The 13,342-nt window shown below is 41.2% G+C and overlaps 1 protein-coding gene across 1 annotated transcript in view; it reads right to left on the bottom strand.

Annotated features, from left to right (window-relative positions):
• Positions 1-13,342, bottom strand: part of LOC149259688 (chloroplast processing peptidase-like) — a 186,612-nt gene that overhangs the window by 105,498 nt on the left and 67,772 nt on the right. Inside the window, exons 2-3 of the mRNA XM_089418962.1 lie at positions 4,143-4,211; positions 3,952-4,020 (exon numbers count right to left, since the gene is read on the bottom strand). Of these exons, the coding sequence (XP_089275088.1) occupies positions 3,952-4,020; positions 4,143-4,211 (138 nt within the window). The remainder of the gene's footprint in view (positions 1-3,951; positions 4,021-4,142; positions 4,212-13,342) is intronic.

Here is a 13,342-nt window from a genome sequence, read left to right on the forward strand (position 1 = left end):
CAAGGAGTGGGAGACATCTGTCCAGAGGATGTTGGGCAGGGAGGCCTAGCGTCATCACAGGTACTGGTGCCATATAATCAAAATAATGTTGAGTGTGGAGTATTACTAGAGCACAGTACTCGCTAAGAGGGAGTGTTGATTGGGGTAGCATCGGATGTGCTTTAGCCATGAAAATTGGTGGAGAGGCTAAAGCACATGAGATCTCCAAGACAGAAATGGTTTGGGCAGATTCTAACTGGTTTGGGAGATATTAAAATAATTACTATTTTTAATGGAGTTCCTAAATCTAAACTTAGGAAAAATAAAATATTAATGGGTATAAATATAAAACTAGGTTAGAAGGTTCCAAAAGGTATGGATCAAGCCAAATCTAATCTTAGCCGTTGATTAGAGATGTAATCTCGGTCGTTGAAGGACCAACAGGAAAAGTATAAGAAGAGGCTTGAGGGTCAGTTGGAGAATACACCAGAGTGATCAGTCATTCGATTTACTAGAGCGGGGTTGCTAAGTAAAGTCGAATCAGTGATCAGCAGTGAGGGGCAGTGAGTACTGGACAGAGAGGCAGAGATAGTGCCGAGAGACCAGTGTAGAGGCAGAGAGGCAGACGCAGAAGCCAGAGTAGGCCACGCAGAGCCTAGCAGAGACAGCGTAGAGGCCAGAGGGCCTGCATCATCCACACAAAGGGCAGCAGGAGTGATGCAGAGGGTCCCAGAGGTTGCGCAGTGCCTCAGAGGGCTGATGCAGAGTGTTCTAAGGCTGACGTAGAGGCCAGGAGGGCTGAGACAGTGCTTCAGGGTTGCTGGAGAGGGTTTCGTGGGGCAGGTTTTCTGAATACCTGCTTCCAAATAGAGAGGTATTACTGTCGGTTATTTTTCTCTGTCGGGTGAGCCAATTTGGCACCCAGTTGTACTCAAGGATATACTACATGATAATATAACCCTCAGAATTGCTACACCAGTTTTCCTGCATTGGGTTTTTCCAGGGACGAGTTGTCCAAAAATAATGGTGTCACTTGTGTGTTTGTTATTCTTTTAGTTGTTGATATGTAGATGGTTGAGACTATATTGTGTTTATTTCGATGTTTATATGTTTAAATAACGTGTTCGTAGTTAACAAGTAGGAGAAATAAACTAGAAGAATATAGATAAAATTTCTAACGGATAGACTTAGAAATTTCAACATATACATCTAATTCTTCAAGTCAAAGATAAAGTCAAAATGACTAGTAACACAACCCCGGTCACACCTGGTCAAACTATCCTCTAGACAAGTCAATCTGCTGCCCAAACAATTCGGCCTGGTTTGCTCAGAACTCAGCCTTCTGCCTGCTTCAGAATTTGGCCTGCCCAGATGTTCTTAATCTTCTTTGAATGACTTTGATCTGCCCTAGAGAAATCTCATTTCACTGCTTCTCATGTGTGAACAAAAGGAATATAACCAATCCGAATTGCTTTCCAAGTGATGAAGTCTAATGGGTATATATAGTGATTGGATGAACCGAAACTTTGAAGTGGTGCATCTGAAAGGTCAGGCCGACTTGCTATTTGGAGGGACATAAAAATTGAAATTCTCTTTATTGAAGCCAAAATGAAGAACATGTCTTATCTTTAGTATTACACATATTTGAAAGGCTAAAATATTAATTCTGAAAATCGACCATAGCTACAAAATTCAACAAAAAGAGCGCATTGGTTGAAAATTGCTTTATTTTATGAAGTATACATTATATGGTTCACTGAAAAAGTACAAAGGAAGGTTAGTTGCAAAAGATTTCACACATTGGGAAGAGGTGGATTAGGAAGAAACTTTTTCCCCCACAACAAAGTTGGTAACTACCCGGTTGGTTCTTGCTGTGCCAGCACAAGAAGTTTATATGAATCAGCTGCAAATGATTTCGGTAACAGGGAAGGACCACCTTGTGAGCAGGTTGTCTAAGCCTATTTAAGGTCTAAAGCATGCTTCATGGGCCGAGACGTAAAAGTTGATGAAGATCTCACTTCAAGAGATCTTCAACTGGATTCAGATGAAGGCCCTTTGATCCAAATCTGTATGTCGAATGCACAAGTAATGATATTGGGAATTGTGATACCAGAGGTGTATTCAGATGATCTTATAATCGTAAGTAACAAGGCCAATGCTATTGGGAAGGTAAAATCTGATTTTTGCATTGTGTTTGATACGACTGACTCAGGCCTTCTTAGTACTTACATTACTGCTTAAATGTAGAATTTTGGGAAAGTAATATTATGTTATCATCTATCAATCAAAGTATGCCAAAAGCTTCATGGTAAAGTTCTGCATGGTAGATTTTCAAATCAACTTGTGCACCTAGGAAAGTTGGGCTGAAATTATCAGCAATATTGATTCCAAACTAGCAAATGAGTCAATACACAGACAACTGGGTGTAGTCTGGTTTTTCTCACATCAACCATGCCATATATTTGTATGCAGTCAACTATGTTTATCTTTTAATGACAACACCTAAAGCTGACTGTTGGAGTGTAACCAAGAGAATCTTGTAGTACATATAGGGAACACTGGATCTTGTGATTATGTGCAACCAAACTACTTTCCAGTTAATAGGATTCACAGACTCTAATTGGGCAGGGTCTATCGATGACATAAAGTCAGCAATTAGATGCATTTTCAATCTTGGTGCAGGTGCAATATCTTGGCTCAGCAAGAAACAACCTACTGTAGCACTTTCATTCTTTCAAGCAGAATATAAAGCAGCATTAAGTACAGCATGTGAAGGAGTGTGGTTACAAATGATATTCGTCAGTTTATGAGTGAAGCAGTTTCAACAAGAAGTACATTATTGTGATAATCAAAGCATGTTAACACTGGCAAAGAATCAAATGTTTCACACATGGGGAAAGCACGTGAAGGTTCACCACCATTGCATTCAACAGCTGGTTGAAAGTGGAGAAATCGAGCTGCAATATTGTGCAACATGAGCAGACTGCAGATATCTTCACCAAAGCTTTTGGTCTAGATATTAGTAAAATTTATAGACAAACTTGGTGCTGTACCCAATATGACCATTGAGGGAGGGTATTAGAATATAATATTTAATCATAATGGTTATATTGTAATTGTAGTGATTGATGTTAGAGTTAGTATTAACATTGAATGTTCATAACATGGGATATAAATAAAAACTCAATGATAACATGTAATAAAAAGGACATAAATAATGTCTAAAATAATGAATGATGTTTACTGGTGGTTTGTCTTTGTCTTTCATGGATACGGTACATGAATCACTTTTCATGAAAATAACATTGGACACAGTTCCCTCTTCTTTACAATTGTGTGCACTGACAATTTTATACCATCAGGCATATGGAGGAAAACATTAATATTTTAGAGCTGGCAACATCACTGTAACTTGGGAAAATCCAATAATGACTGGCAAAGACAAAATACTAGGAGTGAGGTGAAAGTAAACGAAGCAGAGAAAGAGGTGATAGGCACTAGGGTGACCATAGCCTGCTCACCTTTGTATTTTTCTGTGTATGTTCTTTTCTCTGCTGCCATTTTAGGCATTTCTGATTTTTTTGATTCGTTCAAATTGAAGAGATGATCGGCCACCTGGCCTAGAGTAAACGTTTCTATGTAAAGCTGAACTTGAAACCGTTTTGTTGAAAAGTCTAGTCCAGAAGAAAAAAATGGTTATCATTAATAACCATATTCTTTATCAAGCTATTATCCAAATGGAAACTATGGCCTCCTATATTTTGCACATTATATGTATACTACTAGACATGCATATCAAGTGAAAATTAAAAGGAACAAACAACTCAGATTACTGCAATTTATAGCCTTCAATATTTGCTTCGAAGTGAGAAAATACATTCAACTCCCTGCGAAGTATGAGTAGTTCAATCATAGCATAATATTTATGCGCAAATTGCAAGCAATCTAACTATAAGTTGTTCGCCAACTTACTTCCACAGTGTCACCAGCCTTTGCTACAATTCTTTTGATAAATACATCTGCTGCACTGTACCCCATTTCCTGTACAAAATAATTATATTTTCAGAATAAATATAGTTAAATGTCAAACGGGAAGATTTTCCCAAAATAGTTGCCTACCAATTTGTACCTCCGGCACGCTCCAAATAAAGAAATATCATTACCTGCAAAATAGGAGGAGTCTTGAAGATCACAACATCATTCACATTTGGTTTACGAAAGTAGTAAGATACCTGCACCAGAAAAACAGAGTAACAGGATAAAAATGTGCGTCGATATGATACATCCTAATAAACATCTTACACGATCATTCAAATTCAGCTTCATTCTAAAACTAATCATACTCATAGCTAGAAAAGTACCAACTCTAAACAAAATTAATTATGTTCCTCTAGAAAACATCTGGATAAAAGTGGAAAATCTCAGTTTTAGTACTGTTGCTTATGCAAATTGCACACCCAAGACTTGGGAAAATTCCTCAACCCCACAAGGTGTGTTCTTTGTGGCAGCGCTCAGAGAAGGTGCTGTCACCTAATCCCAACTCTCTCCGTCTAGGCTCCCTCCTAGCTAAGCCAAGGGCAGTGACCCTAAGGATGACGTCTAAGGAAAACTTGTTAAAGATAACAAGTTCTAGGAGATTATGATGATAATTTAAGCATTTGCCATCCAATAACTTAAAATATAACTTGAAATGAAATTGATTAGCAAGTACAAATAACAATGGGCATATAAAAATCAATAATGTAGATAGATCAACTAGATTCAACAAGATAGATCTTGCAAGGAAAGTATTTATGAGAACACCAGTGCCAATAATAATATAGTTGCAAAAAATATATGCTCAAAATGAGATCACAATACTTGCAATGAAATATAACTTTCAAGTTACAACAAGTTGCAAAATGGGAAGCTGCAAAAAACCAGTGTTAACGAATCAAGACAAAACCACAATTAAAAAAAAAAAGATTATATACAACTTTGAAAGATGAGCAATTAAATGGAATAGCGTTTGCAAGTGAATTAAACTTGAACTTTAAAGTGAGATTGCTCATATATGATATAATGACATCAAAGAAAACTTTAATATGAGCATATAAATGAAATGGACAAGTACAAGATCATAAAGTAAAATGCTTGCAAATAAATGTAAATGCTCACAATTCAACTTGTATGTATTTGAGAAAGAGCTTAAATGATAACCACTTACATGCAAGATGAACCAAAGTTGTAGGTGAGTGTGTGAAATAAAGAGGTCTTGGTTAATTTTATTAATGCCTATTCTAGGGTGTTGCTTCCTTTAAATTCCTTTAACTTAGTAAAGAGTCTAGGTGGTTGCAAGAAGGCTAGGATGGAGAAGCATAAGACTTCATTAACGATATCTACCTAGTTCTTCAAAAAAACCTGTATGCCTTTGTTCCTACAAGGGACTAGGCCACGCAAGAGAATTGCGAGGTCATGTGTTTTACCTTTCCTCCAAACTCAAATCTTGGGAAATTGAATGACAATTGAGTAAGTTTTTCTAAAAGTTTATCAACTGAGCTTATGCTTGGAGGTAAATTTTAGAGAAACAAAATGCAAAATGTAAATGAGATGTAAATTTAGAACAAGTACTTTAATGACAAGATCGCTTATGAATTGATAGTGTCAATTATAGCTCAATTAAATGTCACACTTGCATAAAATTGCAAGATGTTGAAATGCAAACTAATTAAACAATGAAATGAACAATGAAATAAGCGATATACCAGCAATGGAATGAGTTATATCATTAGTAAATAAATCAGATCTAAGCTAGTAAATCAGCTATGATCTATCTCTTCCTCCTCCTCTGTCGTGAGATTCATCCTTGCCTCTTCCTTTCAATTGACTAGGACTCCTTCCTCCATCTCTCAAAGGAGATGCATTTCCTTGTGAATCTGCTGATTTCTATTTTGATTTTGATTATGATATTGACCACTGCTCCTTCCTCTTCCTCTATGCTTTGCAGAAAAAGCATGTTCCACTTGCTCAGATGGTTGATTTTCTTCAACAAATAACAATAATCCACTCAATTCATCAATTTTCATTGTATTTAAATCTTTGGAGACTATAATATTGGTAGTGACCGTCTGAAACTTAGGCAGAACACTTCTTAAAATCTTCTCAATTAGCCTTCTTTCTAGAACATCTTCACCTAATGGCCTTGTTGACCACTAGAGTGGCACCTGAGGATTATCTGAAGACTCCATGCCCAAGGATGTATCAAAGGATGCTTGTACCATCAGAGATCATCATTTTACCAGAGTTTTTCAACTCTACTTCTTCTTATCATTTTTTGTTGTACCCAAATTCCACAAGCCTTACAGGGATGATGTAAAGTGATGCTAGTATGAGGAGTTTGAGTCATGTAACAGGCCTAGGTAGCTTAAGACCTTGTCATCAAGTGAGTATTACTCTAAGAGGTTTTTTTATTTGGTTAATTATCATTTCTTTACGAGAACTTAATAATTAATTGAGTTTTTTCCTCCAAGCATAACCCCAAAGTCGGAGTACGGCTTGATGGTGAGTCCTATTAACTAGAGTCATTGTATATTACCACAATAGATCACTTGTAAAGTATCGTGGAATTTGGTTAAGTCATGGAATAAAATTGTATTTGAAATATAACAAGTGATGTCTAGAGAAGTTGTGTGGGGCATGAGTAATAAAAATTGCACCTCTCACCGTCAAATTTCTACCTACACACACTTTGAAGGGTTAAAAACCTGTTTTAGACCCTCAAAACCCACTTTTCCCAAGTTTAGTGGAAAAAGTGGCAATAAATTAAGCCAACAATTAAATAAATGGAGAAAAATAAATATCCACACATGCCAAATGATGTGGAAATGAGGTGGAAAATCATGGAGGAGTTAAAGTGAAGTCCCAAGGTGATGTGGACTCCTAAAATCAAGGAAAAAATATGTGCTCCAAGAAAATCGAATTTTTGGAGGGGACCACAAGATTCCCAAGGAAAAACGCATTTATTAAGGAAGGGAATTCGAATTGCTTGGATGAGTCAACTTTTTGGTGGGCTTTGACTTGGAGTTTTACTGGAGATGAGTGGAGAGTGGTCTCCTACCACTCCACTCCCATCTACACTTGTCCCTCTTCAACAACGAGTTAGCTCCTCTCATGGACTGCGTGGGCCTCTCTAGGGAATTCGAATTCCTTGATTGAGCTTTGGGATTGTCATCATCACACCTGGCATTTGGTTCTTCATTGGGATCTCCACCCATTCTCCTATATAATTGAGCCTGTTGGAATTTCTAAGTCTAACCCGTTAGAAACCCTTCATGTACCTTTTTGATTTATTTCTGCCTACTTGTTCTGATTAATTAACAAGTTATTTACCATGTAAAAACTGAAAATAAATACAAGTACACACTCAACACATTACAGAGCATCAGCTGAAGGAAACAGAAACAAGCACACAAATGACACTGTTATTTTTGGACTAATGTTCCCGGAAAAACCCAATGCGGGAAAACCGGTGCAGCTATCTGAGGGTTTTATTATTAAGCAGTTCTTTTGTGAGTACACTGAGTGCCAAACTGGCTAACCCAACAGAGATAAAAAAAAATATGGCAGCAATACCTCTCTTCGAAAACAGGTATTCGGAAAGCCTCCTCCACGAAATCCCTCTCCAGCACAATCTGAAGCTTAGCGTCAGCCTAAAACCCTCTGCGTCAGCCTACTGAGGCTTAGCGCATCCTCTCTGGCTCTCTGCGTCACTCCTGCAACCTCTGCATGGATGATGCAGGCCCTTCTGGCTCTGTGCAGTCTCTGCTGCCTCTGCGTGGCTCCCTCTGGCTCTGTGTCTGCCTCTCTTTGCTTCTACGCTGGTCTCTCGGCACTGTCCCTGCCTCTCTGCCTCGTACTCACTGCCCCTCGCTGCAACTGATTACTAATTCTATCTCTCTTAGCAAACCCCACTCTAGAGAATAGAATGAATGATCACTCTGGAGTGTTCTCCAAGTGACCCTCAAGCCTCCTCTTATACTTTTCTCATTGACAAATCAACGGCCGAGACTAAGTCCCTAATCGACGGCTAAGATTATATCTGGCTTGAACCATGTCTTTTGGACCATTCTAACGCAGTTTTATATGAATTCACATTAATATTTTAATTTCCCTAAGTTTAGACTTAGAGACTCCATTAAAAATATTAATTATTTTAATATCTCCCAAACTGTTTAGAATCTGCCCAAACCCTTTGTGGGTATTCGAGATCTCATGTGCCCTAACCTCTCCACCAAATGTCGTCGCTAGAGCATATCCGATGCTACCCCAAATCAACACTCCCTCTTAGCGAGGACTGTGCTCTAGCAATACTCCTCACTGAGTATTACCCTAATCATCTGGCATCGGTCCCTGTGTTGATGTTAGGTCAGTTGCCCAACATCCTCTACACTGTTGCATCTTGTACTGTTGCCCATAGCTCTGCCACTGCCATTGTTGCATCTGTACGACAGTTCCCTCTGCATCTATGCTGCTGCCCATGGCCCTGCCACTGCCACTGCTGCGTTTGCACTTCATCTCCTCTCATCATGTTGCATCGTGCTGCCCATAGCACTACCACTACTAACTGCTACACTGCAACTCAGTTACTGAGAAGTAACTAATCTCCCAACTCTGACCTCTCTGTCAGGCTAGAGTACTCCTGATGCTGAAGCTCCCTCTGTAGCTGACAACTGCTCCCTCTCTGACCTCTGCATTGATGCAACAACTCTCTGCATCTCGCATCGTTGCACACCTCTCTGTGCCATCCTGCACTAGTGTAACACTCCTGTGCCTCTCGCACCGTTGCAACCTGCTAGCCTCGCGTTGTCCTGGGAATTCTGCACTGTAGCTCTCTCTGCTGCTTCATCTGCATCCGTCTCTACCCACATCTGCCAATCCTGCTACTCCTCTTCGGGGCTCCCGTAGCATGGTCTAATCCAAGAGGCTGGGTACCTCGAGGATCCTGCCCCTCATCGCCTATAGTCCGTCTAACTACAACTCGATGTCTCCCCACTTCCGCTCAAGTGGCGTGTGTGCACTCATGGCATAGTCATCGTCTATCTCCACTTCCTTCTCTACCCTTGTTGGCGCTGCCTTGGTCTCGGAGGCCTCTCCCTTGTTCTTCTTCCTTGGACACTAGGTCGCATAATGACCCAGCTCCCCACAGTGGAAGCATTTGATCTTGGAGAGGTCCTTCTTCTTCTGTTTCTCTTGCTTTCCCTCAGATGCTAGGGCAACATCCTCCTCCTCCTCCTTGACTCTGATCCCCTTGTTGTTGCTTCCCGCCTTGCTTAGCCTTCTGATCTCTTCTTGGCGAAGAGTCGCCCACATTTCCTCCCAATGTGGAAGGGTCGCTCTGCCCAGTATACTCTGGACAAATACCTCCCAGTCTTCTGAGACTGCGTTCAAGGTTGTTCTCACCATCAATTCCTGATCTAGCGTGGCCCCTATGGAAGTCAGCTGATCCCGAATCTCCTTCAGTCGACCGAGGAAGGTGTTGATCGGTTCTCCATTCTTCATCTGGTATGATCGCAACTAATTTTCTAGTAACATCCTTATCTGCACAAAAGTATGTTAATACAATTTCTTTAGGGCCTCCCACATCTCATTTGTCGTTTCCTTCTCGGCAATGTGTGGTACTACATGGTCCTTGACCCCGTCAAGGATGATGCTCTTGGCCCTCGCCATTGCCTCCTCGTACTTGTCGTTATCAGCTGGGTCAACTGGGATCGTTATCGTCCTCAAGGCGAAGTGCTTGACACGATTTTTGTCAAGTACGGATAAGATTCTGGCCTTCCAGACTGCGAAGTTTGAGGCTCCGTCCAGTCTGTCCTGGTCTCTTACTCTGTGTAGTGCCATGCTGCTCTTCTACTTCCCTCCTGGAAGTTCTCGATGTGACTCCCTCTGAGCCTTGATTTCCCTCCTGGAAACCCTTCTGCCGATGTCGAGATGCCCCTTACTCTGATCGTCTATGCAACTGCACCACTGATCCGGATTTCTCGGCTAGAAACCCTCGGTAGCAACTCCCTCCTCCTTGGCCTTGCCCTGTTAGGTATTGTTCTGACTACAGTACCCCACCAGCTCCACTCTGCAACTTACCCACAACCTCCTAAACCCCAACAACCTGAAGGTGAGAGCTCTTAGGCTCTACGCAGTCCCGGCACTAGCAAACTAGCTCCCTCAGCCAACTGCATCAGCCCTCCTAGCCTCTACGTGAGCCTGTCTTTGCCTCCTTCAGCCTCTGCACAGCCTCTTCTTGGCTTGAACTTGATGACACAAGCACTGTGTCACCCCTTCCTTGCTGCTTTGCTGCTAGGAACAACTTCTGTCACTCAGGACGGCGGTTTTCTGCTGCAGCTGCTCTGCACTGCTAATGTCCTCAGTTCTCCTGTGATCTGCAACCACCCTCTGATACCATGTTGGAATTTCTAAGTCTAACCCATTAGAAACCCTTCATGTACTTTTCTGATTTATTTCTGCCTACTTGTTCTGATTAATTAACAAGTTATTTACCATGTAAATACTGAAAATAAATACAAGTACATGCTCAACACATTACAAATCATCAACTGAAGGAAACAGCAACAAGCACACAAATGAAATCGTTATTTTTGTACTAATGTCCCCGGAAAAACCCAATGCGGGAAAACCGGTGCAGCTATCTAAGGGTTTTATTATTAAGTAGTTCTTTTTTGAGTACACTGGGTGCCAAACTGGCTAACCCAACAGAGATAAAAAAATCTGGCAGCAATACCTCTCTTCAAAAATAGGTATTCGGAAAGCCTGCTCCACGAAATCCCTCTCCAGCACAATCTGAAGCTCAGTGTCAGCCCTACTGGCCTCTGCGTCAGCTTGAAACCCTCTGTGTCAGCCTACTAAGGCTCTGCGCAGCCTCTCTGGCTCTCTGCGTCACTCCTGCAACCTCTGCGTGGATGACAGGCCCTTTTGGCTCTGTGCAGTCTCTGCTGCCTTTGCGTGGCTCCCTCTGGCTCTGCGTCTGCCTCTCTCTGCTTCTGCACTGGTCTCTCAGCACTGTCCCTGCCTCTCTGCCTCGTACTCACTGCCCCTCACTGCAACTGATCACTAATTCTATCTCTCTTAGCAAACCTCGCTCTAGAGAATAGAATGACTGATCACTCTGGTGTGTTCTCCAAGTGACCCTCAAGCCTCCTCTTATACTTTTCTCGTTGACAAATCAACGGCCGAGATTAAGTCCCTAATCAATGATTAAGATTAGATCTGGCTTGATCCATGTCTTTTGGACCATTCTAACACATTTTTATATTAATTCACATTAATATTTTAATTTCCCTAAGTTTAGACTTAGGGACTCCATTAAAAATATTAATTATTTTAATATCTCCCAAATTGTTTAGAATCTGCCCAAACCCTTTCTGGGTATTGGAGATCTCATGTGCCCTAACCTCTCCACCAAATTTCGTGGCTAGAGCACATCCGATGCTACCCCAAATCAATAAAGCCTTGGGCTGTCATATTGTATCTTTTACAACGAGCTATTATGCTTGGGGAAACTCTGCTTTTATGTACTCTTGTTCTTCATATTGTGAAAATTCCTAATCCTCAAGGAACCCCCACTGCAGCAAATCTAAATCTATTTCACCTACTTGATTTTGATATACATTATCAAGTTATTCTCTAAATATTGAAGCAAATTACTTCTGCAGCATACACTACTTAAAATTTGATTACATGAAACAAAAAACTGAGCAAAGAACAAAATACATAGGACACACTTATTTTTGGACAAAATAGTCCCCCGAAAAACCTAATGCGGGAAAACCAGTGCAGCAACTCTGAGGGTTTATTATTATGCGGGAGAAAATTCTAAGTACAAATCTAGGATGCCCAACTAGCAATCCTTTACAGAGAAAATACTGGACAAAAGACTGGTGAAATAATCTTACCTTGTCACTGGAGACTCAGTGACTGATCCTTCATCTTTGGAGGCTTTACATCAGCTTCTGCATGGCCTCTGTGTAGAACTGTGTCACCCTGGGTAGCTTTTGCGTCACCCCTCCTTGGTATTACATTGCCTCTCTGCTCTGGATCCTCTGCTGGCTGAGAAATTGACTTTCCTGCCTCCCAGTCTCACACCCTGGCTTCTGGCAACTGAACTTCGAAATCCCTCGGCGTAAATTTGACTTCTCCTCATTGACTGTGTTACCTCTGCGTCAACACTGTGTAGGCCAGTGTTAGCCCTCCTCTGGACATCTTTTTGTCTTCTCTCTGCCTTGTACTCTCCAAAAATTCCTTCTCCCAGATTCTCACTGCCCCTCTGTTGCAAGATCTCCCCAATCGATTTCCCTCTTGAGAACTTGTCACCTCAGAAAATCGAATTCCTCAATCACTCTGTGTGTTTTTCTAAATGAACCCCAAGCCTCCTTCTTATACTTTCTCGTTGAAACTTCAACGGCCAAGATTAAGTCTCTAATCAATAGCTAAGATTAAAACTTGACTTGATCCGCCTTCTAGATCATTCTCACCCATATTTTGATTAATACCCATTAATACTTTAATTTTTCTAGGTTTAGACTTAGGAACCCCATTAAAAGTATCAATTATTTTAATAAAGTACAATCTGGGTGGAATTTCACCAAACGATTTATGGGTTCTTTAGAACTCATGTGCCTTAGCCTTTCCACCAATTTTCATGGTTAAAGCACATCTAATGCTATAAAAAACTAACACTCCCTCTTAGCAAGGAATGTGCTCTAGCAACAATGTCCAACTGCATGATGCTCTGCTTCTGAAGCATCTCCTTCCGCACTGTTGTTGCCACCAACACTGTGTTGCTGTTGCTACTGTACTGCTGCCCATGACACTGCCACTGCTGCATCTGTACTACAGCTCCCTCTGCATCTGCTGCTAACACTGCCACTGCTAGCTCTGCACTGCGTCATTTTCCAATTGTTGTTGCTCAACAACGGAAAAGCATCCAAAATTTCTGAACTAACTATGTTCAACATAATACCATGTGAATGTTGGAATCTGACTGCTACTAGTCTCTGACCCTCTGAATCTTCTGCGTTGTTGTTGACTTCTGCACTGCTGCCAACCTTGCTCTGCGCTGATCAATCTCTGGTCTCAGGCTACTGCATTTGTCTCTCCAACCAACCCACTGCATCATCTGACACTAAGTCCATCTTGCTACTGCTAAATCTTGGGCTCCCATAGCAAGGAATTGATCCAAGAGGTGGACTCCTCAAGGATCCTGCCCACATGTAGTCCTCCCAACTACAGCTCAATATCGCCCCATTTCCCTCCTAGAGATGCGTGGGCACTCATGGCAAACTCCTCTTCGTCAATCTTTGTTGGAGCAGCCTTA

The sequence above is a fragment of the Pinus tabuliformis genome, chromosome 6 (assembly GCF_031772625.1).
Source record: "Pinus tabuliformis cultivar Carrire ecotype Pingquan chromosome 6, CPIR1, whole genome shotgun sequence".
Taxonomy (NCBI): Eukaryota; Viridiplantae; Streptophyta; class Pinopsida; order Pinales; family Pinaceae; genus Pinus; species Pinus tabuliformis.